This window comes from Carettochelys insculpta, chromosome 29 (genome assembly GCF_033958435.1).
Source record: "Carettochelys insculpta isolate YL-2023 chromosome 29, ASM3395843v1, whole genome shotgun sequence".
NCBI lineage: Eukaryota > Metazoa > Chordata > Testudines > Carettochelyidae > Carettochelys > Carettochelys insculpta.
In genome coordinates, this window is record NC_134165.1 from 1513538 (window position 1) to 1530824 (window position 17287).

General features: G+C 57.2%; 1 protein-coding gene across 12 annotated transcripts in view; it reads left to right on the plus strand.

Annotated features, from left to right (window-relative positions):
- Window positions 1-17287, plus strand: part of DNM2 (dynamin 2) — a 57374-nt gene that overhangs the window by 36727 nt on the left and 3360 nt on the right. For 6 of the 12 annotated variants that reach the window (XM_074980022.1, XM_074980024.1, XM_074980025.1 and 3 more), the window contains 7 exons: window positions 4728-4841; window positions 9477-9586; window positions 10393-10504; window positions 11387-11551; window positions 11950-12185; window positions 12544-12798; window positions 13714-16019. In XM_074980022.1, coding sequence (XP_074836123.1) covers window positions 4728-4841; window positions 9477-9586; window positions 10393-10504; window positions 11387-11551; window positions 11950-12185; window positions 12544-12798; window positions 13714-13783 — 1062 coding nt within the window. In that variant the 3' untranslated portion in view covers window positions 13784-16019. Of the gene's footprint in view, window positions 1-4727; window positions 4842-9476; window positions 9587-10392; window positions 10505-11386; window positions 11552-11949; window positions 12186-12543; window positions 12799-13713; window positions 16020-17287 lie in introns of those variants that run through there. The other 6 variants (XM_074980023.1, XM_074980026.1, XM_074980033.1 and 3 more) reach the window with 2 other exon arrangements.

The following is a 17287-nucleotide window of genomic DNA, read 5'->3' on the forward strand; positions in this document are numbered from 1 at the left end:
TGCTGTTAGGAATGATGAATAAAGCCAGGGAGCCCTGAGCCATCTGCAGGGCCAAGCTCCCATGCGTGAAGCATCGTAGGGGCAGTGAGGTATGTGAGCAGCTCAGGCCTCACGAGTGCTTGGCTTACCCTCAACCTTCCCTGGGGTCAGTGGTGTTTTGTGGGGCACTGCTCACAGGTAAGGAGTTTGCATAAGCAAGGAGGAACGTTCTGTTGAGACAAACGCTCTCCCGAGAACAGTGGGCCACCTGTAGCTGACATAAATGGGATTGCCCCGTTAGTCATTGGCGCTGTAGTCACTTACACCTGCTGAGGGAGGTTCTGGCCCAAGGACCTGTCCAGTGAGCTCTGCTTGACTCCTCCCTACTCTTGGAGATTTGCAAGCCTCTATCTCGGCCATGGGTAGCCATTTTGTCAGTTGCCCAGAGTTCGGCTGCTTCCATTTCCTTGTGGCATCCCACAGACCTTTTCAAAGCACTGACTGAGTCCTCCTGATGGCCTGTCACCTTCCGTCTCTGTGAATCCATCCCCTCGAGGCTGGTCCTCCATCACTGGCTGTAAGAATGCGGATTGTAGTGCGATGATGGGAAGGTGGAGGAGATCTGACAATTGGGACATAAGCTGCCAATCACACTAGGCTGCTTCTGATCTGATGTGATGCAAAGCTGGAGGCAAGAGGGCTGTATTTACCTGATCCAGTCCATCTCAGCGGAGAGGTCCCGCCTGTGGCACCAGCCCCAGAAACATGCTTCACGCTGTCCCTGTTGGGGTCTCGCTCATCAGTGAAGGGGAAGTATTCCGTCTTTAATGGCATCTCCTTTGGGGTGTTCTCCTGTGCTGCTTCTGTCCCTGGGGTGCTGAACAAACTAGCTAATCCGCCCACTTTCCCAGGAGCTGGCTTGGTAACAGTGCCTCTCTTCACATGCTGTCCCGAAGGGGGCAAGAGAGGTCCCTGCGCCTCCCAGTTAGTCAGTGCCAGGGCTGTGATTACAAGGGATTTCTGGGCTTCCAGTCCCTCCTTTCTGCCTAAACTTTTTGCACAGCGTGGCACTAAGTGATCCCTTCGCATGCAGGCCCCTGCTGCTGCAGCTCTCGTACCCAGCCCTGTAACTGCTGCACTAGACTCTTACCCTTCCCCGGGAGACAGAGTCTAAGCCTCTGTACCTGCTGCCGATTCACCAAGCAAAGCCTTGTTTCTCTGTGCTGTGCCTACAAGCCAACTCCATTTTAATTCTCTCTCTCTCAGCTGCCTGCTTCCCCTCCGCTGCCTCTGCTCCTTCAAAACCAAATTCTCACTTCCAATTCAGATGTGCTTAATGGGAATCAGAATCTCAAATTCTGAGAGACTGAGGGGGTGAAATCTTTAACCTGGTGTCCTTTTTGCCATCTCAATTTCAGGGCTCCTTCCTTCCCTCCGCCAGAAAATCTGTATGAGTTAAGTTTTAGCTCTAGCAGCCTGCGCCTGCAAATGCACTGAGCTTTGTGTGTGTAACGTGTCCTTCCTTTGCTGTGGCTTTTATGTCGGTAGCCACCTGAGCAAGTTTGACAATGAGACTGGCCCTCCTGTGGTTGCCTTGACAGCAGTTTCCAAGCAGCTTCGGGAACAATCCTGGCATAAAATTGGTGGCCTCTCTTGCTTTCTGTTGGCGTCTAGCATCGGGATTAGTGTGTAAACTACAACCCTGCTCTGGTCAGATTCCCAGTACTCATGTGACTGCTGCTGACAGGTGGCTCCTATACAAGCAATAGCAAAACCATCCCAAAATCTAGTGTGTGTAACTTTTCTCCACATAACCACGAGTCACTTAACCCCTCCCCTGCCCCGTTCATGGATTGCGCTGATTTGAGTTAATGCCTGTCCCCTAATGTCTGTCCATTACTAACTGGGAAGGTAACGTTAACGTGGGGCAGAGCAACCCTACATCCCTCAATGTTCCTGTGAGCATCCTGACTTAGAAAGTAGTTGGAGTGGATGGCTTTTGCCCAGGCCCACGTCTGACTGCTGTGGAGTCTGTTCCTGTGTACTCTGGAGAAAGCCCAGTGTCTAGGCGCTGAGTGATCATCCTGTTGTCAGCTCTTTAGAAGCAGGTCAAGTGAAGCTGTTCAAGCCCAGTTCTTGGGCTCTTGTAACCATGGAATAGTGAACCAGCCACGCGCACTTCTGGGTTTCCCAGGCCTGTGGTGGGTCATGGGATCTGATGCCCATTGAAGGGCCCTGTTGGAGGAAACATCTCATACTTGCTCTGATTGAAACAAAAAGCAGTCAAGTAGCACTTTAAAGACTAGCAAAATGGTCTTTAAACCATTTAACCATTTTGCTAGTCTTTAAAGTGCTACTTGACTGCTTTTTGTTTTGATAGCGTATAGACTAGCCCGGCTCCCTCTCTGGTACTATTGCTGTGATTGGTTTTGCTGTTCATCATAAATGGGTTTCTGGACAAGCCGGGGGCACTCAGCAGGCCAAGAATAGATTTGCTGATGGTTCTTTGGGCTGGTCTAATGGAAGCCATACCCGTGGCATCCGGAAATGGGTCATGCAGGGAGAAGCACTAGCAGGAGGTATCTGTGCTGCAGCCTTCGGGCTGAGCAGCTGGGTGTCACTGGCTTTCACAGCAGTCTGTCAGGTTAAGACCCTGAGGCAGAGCTGAAGGCACGGAGGGCGCTGTTACACTGCAGACAGACTCCCCAGAGCAAAAGAAGTGGGTGGGTCTGTCCGTATTCAGCCAGATTTGCAGTAGCCTGCTGGGCTCTCCCTGCCCCCCGGAGCTGTTGCACTGCCACAGGGAAGGCCCAAAAGGCACCGAGAACTCCTTCCTGGTGTAACATGCCAGAAAATTCTCTCCTTGCCCAGTGCTTGGGCCAGGCCCTTCCGGAGTTCCAGGAACATAAAAGAGCACGTGCCAGCCCTCTGCCTGAACAGGGAGCCCCGTGGAGCCGCAAGGCTCTGTTGGTACAGAGCAAAATGGGGTTGTTGGGGGGGTGGGGGGTTGCACTCCAGTTTCAAGCCTTTTTTTTTTTTTTGCCTTCCTCCAAAGGCCCATTGGGGTGGCCAAGGTTTGATTTTTGTGGCATCAGTAAAGCCTGAACAAAGTCAGGAGATGAAGAGTAAACCTGGAATACCCAGGCGTGAGATGCCTGTATACAGCAGCTGCCCTGGGGGACCCCACTGCTGGGACTTGCTCTCCCACCTCCGCATTCTGGGACCAAATCCTCCTCCTGGCTTCAGCCATGCGCTGTTCTCAACAGCAGTGAGCGGGTCACCCCCAGGAGATTGCTGAGACTCGGGTGGTTTGTGGTGGGGCGGGTGAGGGGGTGGGAAGGCAGAGAGAGAACAGCGCCTTGGTTTTTGTTGGGAGCGTTTGGATTGGAGTTGCTGGTACAAGCTAGCACTAGAGATTGCATGCAGCTGTAATTCAGCTTTCTCCTGAAGGTGTGTTGGGAGTGGACATTATTAGGCCCAAGGGTCTGGAATGAGGATGGAGATAAGCGCATGCCCAGCATTGTGCGGCAGGGCAGACTGACAGCAGATGCTCTAGAAGGGCCCTTCCAGCCCTACCTACCAAAGAGGGGCCAGAGTCAGGCTCGGCGTGGACAGGAACGCTTCGGCCTGCCCTGAAAAGCCAGCTGCTGCATAGGACTCCAGACAGTGGGGTGCTTCCTCTTTGTCTCGTGAAACGCTGCTTGCCAAGCGGGCTTGTGCAGTACCGCTTCCCTGTGCTGCTGGCCCTGGCTCCCGTTCTGCTGTTGCCGTCCTGTGTGTGTCCCTCAACACTGGCTTGGGGCAGCCCAGCCTTTCCTAAGGCCATGCAGGAGCAGGGGGTTCACAGGCTTTCTAGTGGGAAGTCAAACAGCCAGCACAGCCTCCAAGCTTCCTGCCGCGAGTGAGGCGGAACAGCTTCGGGAGGGACAGGGTAGATGCTTCCCCCCTACCCCAGCCCCCCTTCTAGCTAGCCATAGTATTTTCCTGGCCATTTTCAAGGGGGGGCAAAGGTCACATGGACTCCCTCCCTTCTCTGAAGGGGCTTAGGGACCAAATCCCCAAACTCCTGGACTGGTTATCTGAGTGCCCGGGCCCAGGCCCCTTAAGGTTGGCTTATTTTCAGACAGCTCTCGGTTCCCCTTAGTGATGGCACCCAGGTAACCTGTGAACTGTGGGCTGAGAGCTCCCCTCCCCTCAGTAGTACAGCTACAGCAATAGCAAGCTGGATGTCAATGCATCTGCCCTGCACTTCCATGAGCCAGGCCCTGGCAATGCCTGGCAGAAGCCCACTGGGGTAACTAGACGCTGGGGCAGTGCTTACCTGCTCTGGATTTCCCAGAGGAGCCCCACCCTAGCCCGAGAGCTGTAACTTGTGTGTGACTGCAGCTGAGATGGTCAGATCTGGGGGCCTGTCCTGCTAGGCTTGGTAAACCCTGCTCTGGACTCCTGCCTGGATAGCTTGGCCAGGCTCCCTTCGAGGAATGGGGCTGCTTCCCTGCCTATCCCCAGGAGCTTTTCATGGGGCAGACACAACCCACAGACCCTCCTGCCAAGACCCAGAAGGAGGCAGGGCCCAGGCTAAGAGCAGCAGCATGTTTGATCACAGTGCTGGGACCTGAGAGAGCTCTGGGTGGTGGTGGCAGCTTACAGCTGGGAGGACAGACAGAAAATCTAGGTTCCAAGCTAGGCTGTAACCTGCTCTTTCCCCCTTGCCCGACTCTTTTTCCTACTGCTCTTGTTTCCTCCAGGTAATCCGCCGGGGCTGGCTGACGCTTAACAACATCAGCATAATGAAGGGCGGCTCCAAGGAGTACTGGTTCGTGCTGACTGCTGAGTCTTTGTCCTGGTACAAAGACGAGGAGGTGCGTGGCCGCGCGGCAGCTCTTGTGAACAGGGGGCCCTGCAGGGTGCTGACCAGCCGGGGGTGCCCTGCATGTCGTGTATGTTCTTGTGCCACTTCACACAGGCACCGTACCATTGTCGGGAGCAGCCCTGCACACTGGGCCTGTTCAAGTCCATTGGGGCAGCAGGGCAGGTTTCAGGCCTACCCACCTCTGGGTTCAAATCCTTGAACCGGGTCTATGTATCGGTAACCTCTAGTGGGACGTGACTGGCAGCATCCAACCTGCCTCATAAGAGCCTGTCCTGGGCCGAGGCCGAAGTATGGCCTTGCAGTGTTCAGTGTGATCCCCTGGGGCTGGTACTAGTAATCGCGGGCCTGCCATAGCCCTGTTGTTGCCCTCTGAACAAGGCAGTAACGTGTGCCCAGGCTGGGCCGTTGGCAGGGCCAGGGAGTCACCAAATTCAGGTGCCCGTGAAACAGTGGAATGTGGGCTGGTCCCAGAAGTGCTTTGGCTCATACCCTTCTCCCGATCGCAGCAAGGGGCGTAGCTGGGGTTTGGGGACGCTCCCGAAGCCCGTGTGCTCGCTGGGCCCCAAATCCATGGCAGGTTCTGCTGACAATCCCCTGGACTGTCAGTGATGTCCAGCCATCTCCTTACGCCCCAGAGCCTTGTACCTGTCTGAGCGGCCGCTCTGAATCCTCACAAGGTCCCAGCTGGCCTGTCCCGTGGCTCCAGACGCTCCCAGGGAGCTGTCGGTTGTGTCAGCAGCAGATACTGGCCAGTGGGACTTGTACAAGATGCAGCTGCCTTGGTGTAGTGGAGACAGTGTCGGCTGCGGGCAGTGCATCACGCAGTGGTGGCTGGAACCACCCTCTCTGCCCCATTGCCTTGGTGGGTTTTGTCTGATGTAACCAGCCTTACAAGGAGCTTCCAAAATCATCAACTCCTCAGCTAGTGGAGAGAACCGCCAGGCCCGCCCCCTGACCTGCCGGGCAATGAAATACGCACTGCTTCAGCGCTCGTTCCCCAGGGAAATGCTCTTCAGCGCAGATCCAGTGTGTACGTGTGCGCCCTAAGCAAGGGACGTGCTCGTCACCCGAGACGCACGGTTCCCCTGCTAAGTGTGGCTAGGGATGCTGCAGTTCAGGAGGCTTTTGATAAACAGGGGCCGTGGACCAGGAACTTGGGTTGAGCCATTCATTGCACGGTTGTGCCAGGGCATGAGAGTCCGAGGGGTTATGGTCGTGGAGTGGGTTTCACCAAATACAAATCCGTGGGGAAATGGGCTTTGTTTGTAGGGTTGTTGCCCTAAGCTGGGGAAGCTGTTAGTTGGCATTTGCCCTGGAGAGCCTCTCCTCGTGGCAGGCTGCGAGTGTGGGTCCGACGTGCTTCATAACCGCATAGCCTGGGGCTGGCCGCTAAAGAGAGAACCTTTCAGTCTCGATCTTAGGGGGCATTGCTCCTGTTTTCCCAGTATAACTTCAAACCCGTTAACCTTGCGGTCTCCCGGGAGCTGGGGGCTCAGGGCATTATTCTGTGCTGCAGCAGTTACTGCAAACTCACCCTCAGCCTCTTCAGTCTCTCTGCAGTCGCTTGGGAGGTTCTCTTTGGGCTAGTAACCCCGTGGGGGTAGGGGGTGTCACACTGCGGGTGGTCTGGGCTTGGCAGTAGCTGCCACGCCCTAGCTGAGTGCCCTCAGGAAAGGTGGCCCCTAGGGTACCAACGCCACTGAACGGCAGCTGTTTGTTGGCTCTCTCAGCCAAGCATTCCCTGTAAGCTGAGTGCTTGGGCAGCCGCCCAGCTGATGGGCAGAGCTCCCATAGCCGGCAGTGTGTGTTTCTATTGGTGGTGCGTATCCACGCAGGCCTCGTTGCACAGAACAACACTTACCCTGCCCGTGGATTGAAAAGTGTGTGAGGGAACCCTGCTCCTATCCCTTCCTCCTGGGACCAGTGTGCTGGGAAGCTGAGGTGGCCGTGTCTGTGATAGGTAGGCAGCTCGGGTGTTCACATTGCAGTTTGCCTATCAGATCAGAGGGGCTTGCCATACTGGCATCCTGCAACTTGGGGGGCCCCCCACGCCAGAGCATGGGGAATTGTTACTGGCTCTTACCTAGCACTTTCAGAGGTGCTCTGTTGCTGGCCCCATTTTACAGATGGGTGTACTGTGGCACAGGCAGGGAAGGGACTCACCCAGCAGCCCCAAGGCATTGCTGGGAATAGAACCCTCGTGTCCTGAATCTCTGGCTAGTGCTCTGGTCGTTCGCCCATGGTACATCCCAAATGCTCACTGGATCGGACCCCATGGTCCCCTGCTGTCTGCCTGAAACTTTTCTCACACATCTGGCAGGTCCTGGTGAAAGCTGGTTTCTCCTGGGGCTAAGGGCTCTTGGCCAGGAAACGAGCCAGAGCTCTGAAAGGAAGGCAGATGCCAGGGGCTGGAAGCAGAGGAGGCAGCGTCCCTTCTAGACACCGCTCCTCAGGGTCTGGAACAGAAATGCCACACTCACATTTTCCAGCCCTGCCACCCCCGCAGTCTGAAAACCGGATATTTTCCCTCCCCATGTCACCCATCTTGCAGCCAGGCTCCGGCGGCTTGGCGTTAGTGCAGGGCTGGGGGGTGAGCGTGGCAGAGGAGGGCCTGAGCAGGAGGCTCTGTGTTCGTGACCATGCTGATCAGCAGAGGCGGTGTCGCCAGGCCAGAACTTTTCCCCGTCTTGCTGTCCAGTTTAACAGCAGCACCGGGAGGCAGCCCCCTCAGCCGAGCAAGCCCCAGCCTCTTTGTTCTTGTCCTTTATCTTCAGAGCAAGCTGCAGAGACTAACCTTTGCTTGCAGAGAGGCTGTAAATCTAGAGAGAGTGAAGGGTTTTTATCTAGCGCCTAAAGGAGAAGGAAAAATATCGAGCTGATATGTTTCACTCTAGCCTGCTCCCCTACCCCCACCTCCAGCAGCCCATTTCCTGTGGGGAGGCCTCTCTGGGGGCCCTTGTCTGGCCCCTCTGCTGTGGGTAATGAGAACCAGCAGGCTGCAGATGAATGAGGCTCTGTATTCAGCAGGCACAGATTGCCTGTCCCCCCACCCCACCCTAGTGCCGGTAGAAATGAGCTGCTGCTTGCAGAGAATTTCCAGAGATCCCCAGCAATCCATGCCCCTGGAAAAGTGCTTGAAAAGAACACCCTGTAGAATGGGCTAGCCAAACACAAGAGAGAGCGTATGAGACATGGAGCAGTGGAGCAACATGGGGGGAGATCAGTCCGACTAACCCAGCTGTGACTGGAGAACTGTGCAGCCCCAGCAACTCGCACGCCTGGGGAATTCTAGCTGTCGAACAGTTACAGCAATAATGTGCTCCAGGGCTTATGGTGAATGAGGGCAAGCAAAGTCTTCAGCAGCGCATAGGCTGCCTGCCTTACCTGGGTCTGCTGAGCTGCTCCTGGTGCCGCTTTCCCAAACCCAATCTAACCAATGTGCAGACTACTGTACACCTTTATAGCCTCCTGAACAGGTAGTCTGAACACTGGGCAGGCTGGGCTGGAATCTCTCAAACCTCCCAGGGCAGCCATGGTGGTTTTTTCTTTTTTCCCCTCCTGGGTTTTTATAAGAGAAGCTGTTCAGGGAAAAGGATCCGCTTTGTCTCGTCTGACGTGGCAAAGTCTGCAACCGAATCCAGTCTGGAAAAAAGTTGTGGGTTTTTCAGGAAATCGTACGGAGGGGTGTGGGGCGGCGGGGCCGGGGGGAGGGTTTAGGTTCGTGGCCTCTCTACAAAGGCAAACGTCACTTTTGGGGCTGTGTGCGCGCAGCATCTGGAGATGCAGGGCAGTTGGAGTTATAAACAATTCCAGATGTGGCGTTTCAGCAGCGAGACGGCTTGTGTTGACTCAGTTGGGTGGCCCCTCGACTTCGCTGGCCTGCAGCCTGTTAAATAAGCAGCGGGCCAGATTCCTAAAAGCCTCCCCCACCCCCACCCCCAGAAAGGGTGGGGGAACGAGGCATGGACTGCATTCAGAAACCCTCGGAGGGCACTCAGACCTTCCAGTAGGCAGCCTGCCCATCATAGGGCTGTTTAAAGCAAAATGGGTTTCCAGCTGTGCTGCAGCTGGCTCAGAGTCCCAGTACTACCCAAGGGGCCTGTAGGGGACTGGATCCCCCTGCCAACAAAGGGAGTCTCTGTTCTAGCACCTCCTTACAGAAAGGAACATTGATGTTGAAACTAAGCCCCGTGCCCTGAGGGCCGTGTGACCCTTCTAGCCTGTGGCTAATGATTTCGACTCCTCCTGTGTTAGGACTGGGGATTCTCAGCCTGGCTCAGGGAGCTCAGCATGCAAAGCAGCAAGGGTTGTGAACTATTTGAGGTTGGGTAGGACCGTTCCCTGGGCCAGTCTCTGCAGAGCGAGTGCAGAAGGTAGCCGATGCTGAGCCCCTGGACCCATCCAGTCCAGCAGTTCCTCTCAGCTGAAATGAGCCTGTACCTCAGACAAGGCCCACAGTGATGTTGAGGACCAGCCCTACTCTTCATGGTGCCCATGGGAGGGATTTTTCTCCCCTTACCCCAGTGCCCGGTGGGGGATGAAGGGGGGAGGTGGGCAGGTCCTCCTCAGGAGGAGACGCTGGGCAGGCCCCAGCCCGCACTTGTCCCTGTGCTTGCCCTTCCAGGAGAAGGAGAAGAAGTACATGCTGCCCTTGGATAACCTGAAAATCCGGGATGTGGAGAAAGGCTTCATGTCTAACAAACACGTCTTTGCCATCTTCAACACTGAGCAGAGGTACAGGCCTGGGCTGAGCTGGCTGGTCTCGGACTCTTCCCTAGGCTGCTGGCAGCTCAACCCTGCCAGGGAAACAGCCCCCTTTGGCCCTGCCTGAGGGAGCCTTATGCCACGTGGGCAGGCGTCCGACTGAGAGCGGCTTCCTGTTTGACTGGTCCACATGGTCGCCTGTCATCCTTGGTGTCCGAGTTAGCTGGGGAGTGGGACTGCTCGTCTCAAGCAATTGTTCCAAAGCTCTCAAAGCCCTTCCGTACTGGAGCCTCAGTTCTTTCCTACACAACCCTAAGGCAGAGACGTGCTCTCCCTTTCCCTTCCACTCCATTGCAGTAGTGCCTTGGGGGGCCTGGCTAGTGCCCCATCTTCATGGAAATGCTGTCCTAACCCTGCTGCTCTTGGCAACTCTCCTGTCACTTGCCCAACGGGCTTTTCCATTCTGATACCATCTGGTGGGGGTGCTTGGGCTTAGCCGGGAGTGAGGAGCGCTGGTGGTGGGCTGGGCTCAGCTGGGGTGGGAGTGGGGGATAATGCACTTCCAACTTGCCTTGCACGTGGGCATTTGCTCTGGGTGGCGGGAGCAGCTGTGATCTAACCGGAGGATTATCGTAGAAGGAAGGAGAAGCTGCCAGTGTTTACACAGGCTTTCTGTCGGGATTTCAGATTTGCCTCTGGCTGCCCGGTAGCACAGTGCCTTCTCCCCTAGCCACTGGCTGGCCTGTAGCCGCTGGCCCGGGGGGGGGTGCCTGGTCAGCTAGGCCAGAGCTGGAGAATTCCTTTCTTCGGCTGAGACCCCCGCTCTTTGTGCCTAGGAACGTCTATAAAGATCTCCGTCAGATCGAGCTGGCTTGTGACTCCCAGGAAGATGTGGACAGCTGGAAAGCCTCCTTCCTCCGAGCTGGTGTTTATCCAGAGAAAGACCAAGTAAACATTACCTCTGTCTTGCTGGGGTCTGCTGGGGATGCCATCTGTGAGGGCCAGCGTGGGGGCTGCCAGCAGCACCAACTAGTGTCCGAGATGGACTCCTGGCTCAGATTCCCGACTCTGGTATTAGGTGGATTACGGTAATACCTAGCGGCCCATGCTGCCTAGGAAGAAGGTTAACCTTGGAACCGGCTCCCAGGGGAGCTGGTGAATTCTCCGCCTCCCGTTGTCTGCGGATCTCGCCTGCGCACGACCGGAGAAATTCTCCGGCCTGTGCTCTCCTCGGGGCAGGGCTGGGCCGTCCAGTGGTCCCTTCTGGCCTCAGCTGGAAGCTCCAGGCTCCAAAGAGCTTGGTCTGAGCAGGCCAGAGGGGCTGGGGGTCAGAGGCTTGGCCAGGTTCCCCCATAGGTCAGTGGGTGTCTCCCAACTCCCAGGCCGGGAGCCTGCTCAGCCCCTCCCCAAGTACCGGGGTGTCTCGGCCCAGGGCAGCTGTACCTCCTTCCCCTTGGGGGGAAGGGGGGCAGTGCCTTGCTGCTATTGCAGCCTCTGCTCCCAACAGGCGGGGAAGGGCAAGAGTGCAAAAGTTAAGGATGGGGTCTTGGGGGCGGGGGGGGGGCTCATTTAACATCCTACATGGGGACTGACTTTACCTCCCTCTGAAGATGTGGCTTGGGCAGCACCTGACCCCTGGGAGGCTTGGGATGGTGGTGGGGGGGGGGGACATGACGTCCCCTCGCCCTCCGGGTGCTTGTGCAGTACAAGCACTAGATGAGGGGCAAGCCCCAGGCCATTGGCCCAGCGCTGTCAGCGCGGCTGCTGTGCGCCGCTCCCAGCTGGGCGGCTGCCAAATCCCCCAGTGACTGACCTGCTTTCCCCGAGCAGGTGGAGAATGAGGATGGGGCTCAGGAGAACACCTTCTCCATGGACCCGCAGCTGGAGCGCCAGGTGGAAACCATCCGCAACCTCGTGGACTCCTACGTGGGAATCATCAACAAGTCCATCCGTGACCTCATGCCAAAGACCATAATGCACCTCATGATAAACAATGTGAGTGGGTTGGGCTTGGGCAAGGAACGCCATTGGCCCAGCCACTACCTCTGCGTGAGAGGGGGGGATCTCTGAGCTTGTCAGGCAGGTGTGTGCCAGCAAGGGGAGCCCTGCCAGCATGGAGCTCGGACCAGTTGCATCCTCCGCCCGGGCTGAGGAACTTTGTTGTGTGTGTTTTAATGACCTTGTGGCCCTTGACTCCCTGTCTCCCCAGAGTCAAAGGGGATCAAGGGTAAAAGACCAGAGCTGATCCCAGCCCTCCAGAGCAATCCATTGGCTTAGTCACCCCAGGAGTCCTGTCTCCTGGCTGCTTCCATTGTGCCCACTAGACTGTACTTGAGCTTAATGGGCAAGGTCAGGCCTTAACTGCCATGTGCATGCTGGTCTCATCTCTGCAGACCAAGGATTTCATCCACTCGGAGCTGCTGGCCTACCTGTACTCCTCTGCAGACCAGAGCAGCCTGATGGAGGAGTCGGCCGACCAGGCGCAGAGGCGGGACGACATGCTGCGGATGTACCATGCCCTGAAGGAGGCCTTGCACATCATTGGGGACATCAGCACAAGTACCGTCTCCACGCCGGTCCCGCCACCTGTGGATGATGGATGGCTGCAGACGGGGAGCAGTGGGCACAGGTATAGCTCAGCGGGGGGTGCGGGAGACCAGACTGCTGGTGCTATAGGGCCCCTGGGGCAGGGAGAGGGAAGCCAGGTGGTGGCACTGGCATGGGGAGGGGCAAGCAGCCAGGGGAGGCAGGAGGGCTCGGGATGAAGCCCTGGCAAGCTGAGACCTGGGTTTTGTCTCTGACTTCTTGGCAGACTTCCTAGACAAGTCCCTTCAGCTGCTGTGTGCCTTGGCAGGGGAGGCCCCTGCTGCCCTGGGGGTGCTGGAACTGGCTGGAGGGCTCAGACGTGAGGGAGGAGGGACAGAAGAGCCCAAATACATTGGTAGCAACAGAGGCGCTCACTCTGCTTCACTTCCTTTCTCCTGCAGCCCGACACCCCAGCGCAGACCTGCCTCTACCGTGCTGCCCCCTGGCCGCCCCCCAGCTGTGAGGGGCCCAACTCCAGGGCCCCCCTTGATCCCTTCCCCTGCAGGGGGCATCTCCTCCTTTGTGGCTCCTCCCATCCCATCCCGGCCTGGACCTCAGAACGTATTTGCTGCTAATAATGACCCCTTCTCAGCCCCTCCTCAGATTCCATCGCGGCCAGCGCGCATTCCGCCTGGCATCCCCCCGGGCGTGCCCAGGTAAGAGTCCCCTGGGCCTGCTAGGGACTGGCTGCGCCGAGAGCAGCTTCCCCCACAGCTCGCGGGCTTCTTCCTCCTGATGTCTCTCCAGCCGGTGCCAGAGCTGCTGCCCAACTCAAGTGGCATGAGCTTCGCGGCACCCCACTCCCAGATCAGGAGCCATGCAGGGCGGGAGTGCTGAGCTTGTACCATGCCCACAGCTGGCCTCGCAGCCTGGCAGCTGAGCCAGTGCTGCTTTGCAAGGGGCGGTGCTCTGTCTCCGAAGGGTGCCTTCTGTTGTGCATAGCACCTCCAGCGGGGAGGGGCGGGTACTACATGTTGGAGGTGGGATCCCCTGGGACAGATGACTTTTACAGCACAACACAGGCATGACCCAGGTAGCTGGTCCCTCGCACTTGTCTCCAGGTAAACACTGGGAGATGCGCCTGGGAACTGCTCCCCTGCCAGGCCAAACAGGACGGGGCCTGGTGTGCCTGGGTTGGAGGCTGCGCCCCAGAGCTGGGTGTCAAGTCTTCTGGCAGAGCAGCTTTGAATCCCTTTTGTGCAATTGGAGGGGCCCCTTGTGCTGCAGTGATTCCCTTGCCATCCGCCCACTCTATAGCCTGTCTGGCTAGGTGCCTTGGGCACCAGGCAGCAACGACTGGGCTTTTGTTTGGATGGTGGCGCCAGCTCAGCAGCAGCCAGGGGCCTTGTGCAGCCGGCTCAGAAGTCAGCTAAGCCAGGGCCCTGGCAGGGTGGAGCTGGGATACGTGAGCAGGCTGCCCTGGCAATCTACTCTGGGCACGGCCCACCGCAGCCCCCGGCTCTAGGGCAGATGTGGTGTCCGCACAGCGCCCAGGATACTAGCTGCCCCCTGGCGGTGACTCCCACTCTGCCTCCCCCTAACACACTCACCTGTTCCCATTCTCTCTGCAGCAGAAGACCCCCTGCAGCGCCGAACCGGCCGACCATTATCCGACCGGCTGAGCCCTCCTTGCTAGACTAACCCCCCAGGGGGCTGGTAGTGACTCCAGAGTGCCCGGGCGGCTGCCCTACACCTCCTGTGCCGTCTGGGGTGGGGAGGAAGAGGGGAAATCCCATGCCTAATCTCTTGTTTAAGAAACCTTCCGACTGTGATCAGCTCTGCAGAGTGGTTCTAGCCAAGGCCCATTCCTGATAGTGTGGGGGACTCCTCCTCTGGGCTGGGGCAGCAGCCCCTCCATCATACTGATGGCCTCTGTTAGACGGGGCTGCCCACCCTCCCCTCTGTGCCGAGATCTCTGCTCTTTCCAAGCTAGGGAGTGGGTGACTGGCATTCTGCTCAGGGGAACCACCGCCCCTCTAAATGAATGCCCCAGTGCTAAGCAGCCACCACTGCTGCCGAACAAGCCAAGGAGTCTGTTTTGGGGGTGGGGAATTTTGCACTTTTTCGAACACACGCAACGGACTCCGGCTGGGTTCTTGCCTTGGGCTCGGCTGAGTGTAGGAAGGAGAGAGGGGAGCTCTGAAAGGCTGTTAACGTGAGATCTGTCCCCTTCTCTCCGTGTGCGGGATCTTATGCTCCTGGGATTCAAGCTGATCAGATTTGTGTGTCTCTGGCTCCTCTTCCATCCCCCCTCAGCCAGCCACAAAGTTTTTGTATTGTTAATATATTCTATATAAAACTTATAATGATTTCCCCCAAGGCCCTTCCCTAAACTTGATTGCTAATCTGATCATAGGCTCAATTTTGGTTTTCTAGCACTGAGGAAGATGTGTGTGAGAAATGACAGGATTGCAGATAGGGATTTGCTAATTAAATCTAATTTGCTGCAAAGGGGGAGCAGGTTAGTTCATTGTCTGGAGGTGAGTGGGTGATTGTGAACCTCAGGTATTCTTCATGCAATATCTGCCTGTGTGCCCAGCTCACCATGCGGGGCTTCTGGTCAAGCAGCAAGTGACTAACTTGGACTAAAGTATTTAGCCCAGGGGCCCTGGCCTCAATGCAGCACTTGGGAAAGCCACTCTGAGCCCGAGGGAGACTAGCAGGGGTCCTGGTTAAGTAGCAAGTTCTGGCACCATTGGGTGCTTCACGCCTTGTGTTCTCAGCACGGCAGGGGTCCTAGGCCAGGTGGAGCAGCAGCACAGCTCAGCTGAAAGCCAGGGCTTGGCCAGCAGGGGGTTGGTTTGAGGCTGATGCAGGCTTCCGCCTTTTGGGCTAGCAGGCAGTGTGGAGGAGGCCTTTCGAGGAGTGAAGGAACTACTAAAACTTCCCCTGAGCTCCCCCTCCAATGTCCGTGAGAGCCCAGCTGTGGTTTCCCTTCTGCTTGTGGGCTGCGGGGCTCATAGCAGACCCAGATGTCTCAACACAGGTGGAGAGTGACTCCTGACAAAGCAGGGTGGCGATGCCCCCCAGTGCTACGGACGTATCTCTAGCCAACGAGAGAGAAGGGGCTCTGCTGCTGCCAGGGCAGTGGGCTCTTTGCTGGGGAGGGGCCGTTAGCAGCTGGAAACTTGCTGGCCAAGGCTTTTGCATAGCCCCCAGTTCCCTCGAGCTGCATGTGAATGCAGTGCCTTCTCTGCTGCCTTAGCAGAGCACTGTACAGATATTTGTAAAGACTGTTAATTGTAAGAAATCCAGCTGTTTGGGTTTTTAGTCCCCTTCAAACCCAGGCCTCTGCTTTGAGACCTGTGGGGTGACCCCTCCACTGCCTGAGAAGCATGCAAAAGACCCACAGACCAGCCTGCCTTAATACCCTTGGTTTCAAAGAGCCTGGCTTTGTTGCAGCCTCTTCCCATGTGCCCCAGCTGGTTTCTCACCTGTGGTGGTGAGGGAGCATCAACACTCAAATGGAGACAGACGTGGCTTCCCCACACAAGCCTATTGAGTCCTGCCCCTTCAGCCGTGGGGCAGCTGAGTCAGCTGCTTGCCTCCAGCACTGTTGGCGCAGAGCTGCTTCCTCCCCTGGGGCGGCAGCTTTGTGCTGGCTCTGGGGCACGCTGCCCTCCAAGTGGTGCTGTGGCTCTTTGTGCTGCCTGGGGCCCGTTTCCTGTCTTTTTACAAATTCCAGTTGCCTCTGTTCTGCCTGCTGTTGGCTCTCCCTGACGTTACCATCTGTGAAGCAGGCTCTGCCCCCGCCCAATCTTGTGTTGTCTACAACCCCTGAACACTTCTCCCCTGTCCCTCCGTTGGCTGATGTGTAAGTGCCTCTGTTCTGTATCCTATTAATAAACTAAAAAATAAAGGGAAAAGATCCGCTGGGGGCAAGTCTCTGGCCTGTGGTGGTGTTTTCTGTCTCCTCCCCTTCCTGTTCTCCTTCTGTCTGTTCCTGCAGCGGGGCTGTGCGGTATTGCTAGAAAGCACCCCGCAGGGGCTGGGAGTCCTGCTGCCCTGGCAATGTCTGGGGCTAGCCGCTCAGCCCTCCCCAGCTCTCACTGAGCTGTCCTTTGCCACGAGCACGGATATGTCTCCTGGGAGGAGTCCCAGACCAAGCTCCCCAGTGCCTGTGGCTGCACAGCTGCCCCTCACCTGCTGTCTAGCCTCTTTTCCTTGAGCTGCTTTGAACAGTGATACGGGTGGTGGTTTCGGGGGCTGCATGGCTACACTGCTTAAATCAACCAGCCTTCTCCTCCTCCTGTTGGTGGGGTCTCTGCAAAGCCTTCAGCTCTGACACGGTGCGCTGCCCTGATGCTAGCACCTGCTTCTATTCCAGGGCAGGGCTGAGTTCTGTGGAAGCTGCTGGGACCTCGGCAACGTCCCTTCACAAGCAAGCCCCTCTCCCTGAGCGGCAGGGGCCCTGTCTAGCAGGGGGAGATGGGCAGTGTTGCCTTCCCTGGTGGGGGCCTGGCCTGTACAGCCTAGCCTGAGGGACCACAATCTGCAGGCAGCTAAGATCAGGGGTGACTGATGCTCCCCCTTCCCATGCAGTCTGCCTGCCCTGGGGGAGCGGATTAGCCCAACTTGCATATCCCAGAGGTTGCTGTTCCCAAGGACCAGCCTCTCAATTCCAAAGGCAAACCAGCCTGGCTGTGTAAGGACCAATCAGGCCTGTGCCGAGCGGATTGGGCCAGCCCTGGGCTGCAGAATGGCACTGTGTGCCAAGAGCAGGCTCCTGCACTGCAGCTGAGTGGGTGGGTGCTGGAGCAAGGTAGCTGTTTCCTTGGCTCCAGGCTGCTGTGCCAGCCTGCACAGGTACGTGCATCAGGGACTTGCAGCCTGCATTCAGGGCAGCAGTTCTACGCTGCCCTGCTCTTCCCTGCGAGCTGGCTCTCTTGGCCCCTTTAACGCCTGCCCTCCTTTGATCCCGGAAGCAGGCCTGCTCCTGCTTTTGAGCAGCTGCCTTGTGGGAAGCGGGTTCTGGCTCTAGCCGGTGGGACGCTGAGGGGGCTTGAAACCCTGCATGTGGTGAGTTACAGCTGTGGTCAAGCGGTGATAGGCGCTGGCCCAGGGCTTCGTGCAGGTGGCTTGTGATTGTAGTCATTGCTGCTCTCTAGAGCACAGCCAGCGGAGGTGGGGAAATCCTCTTCGGCT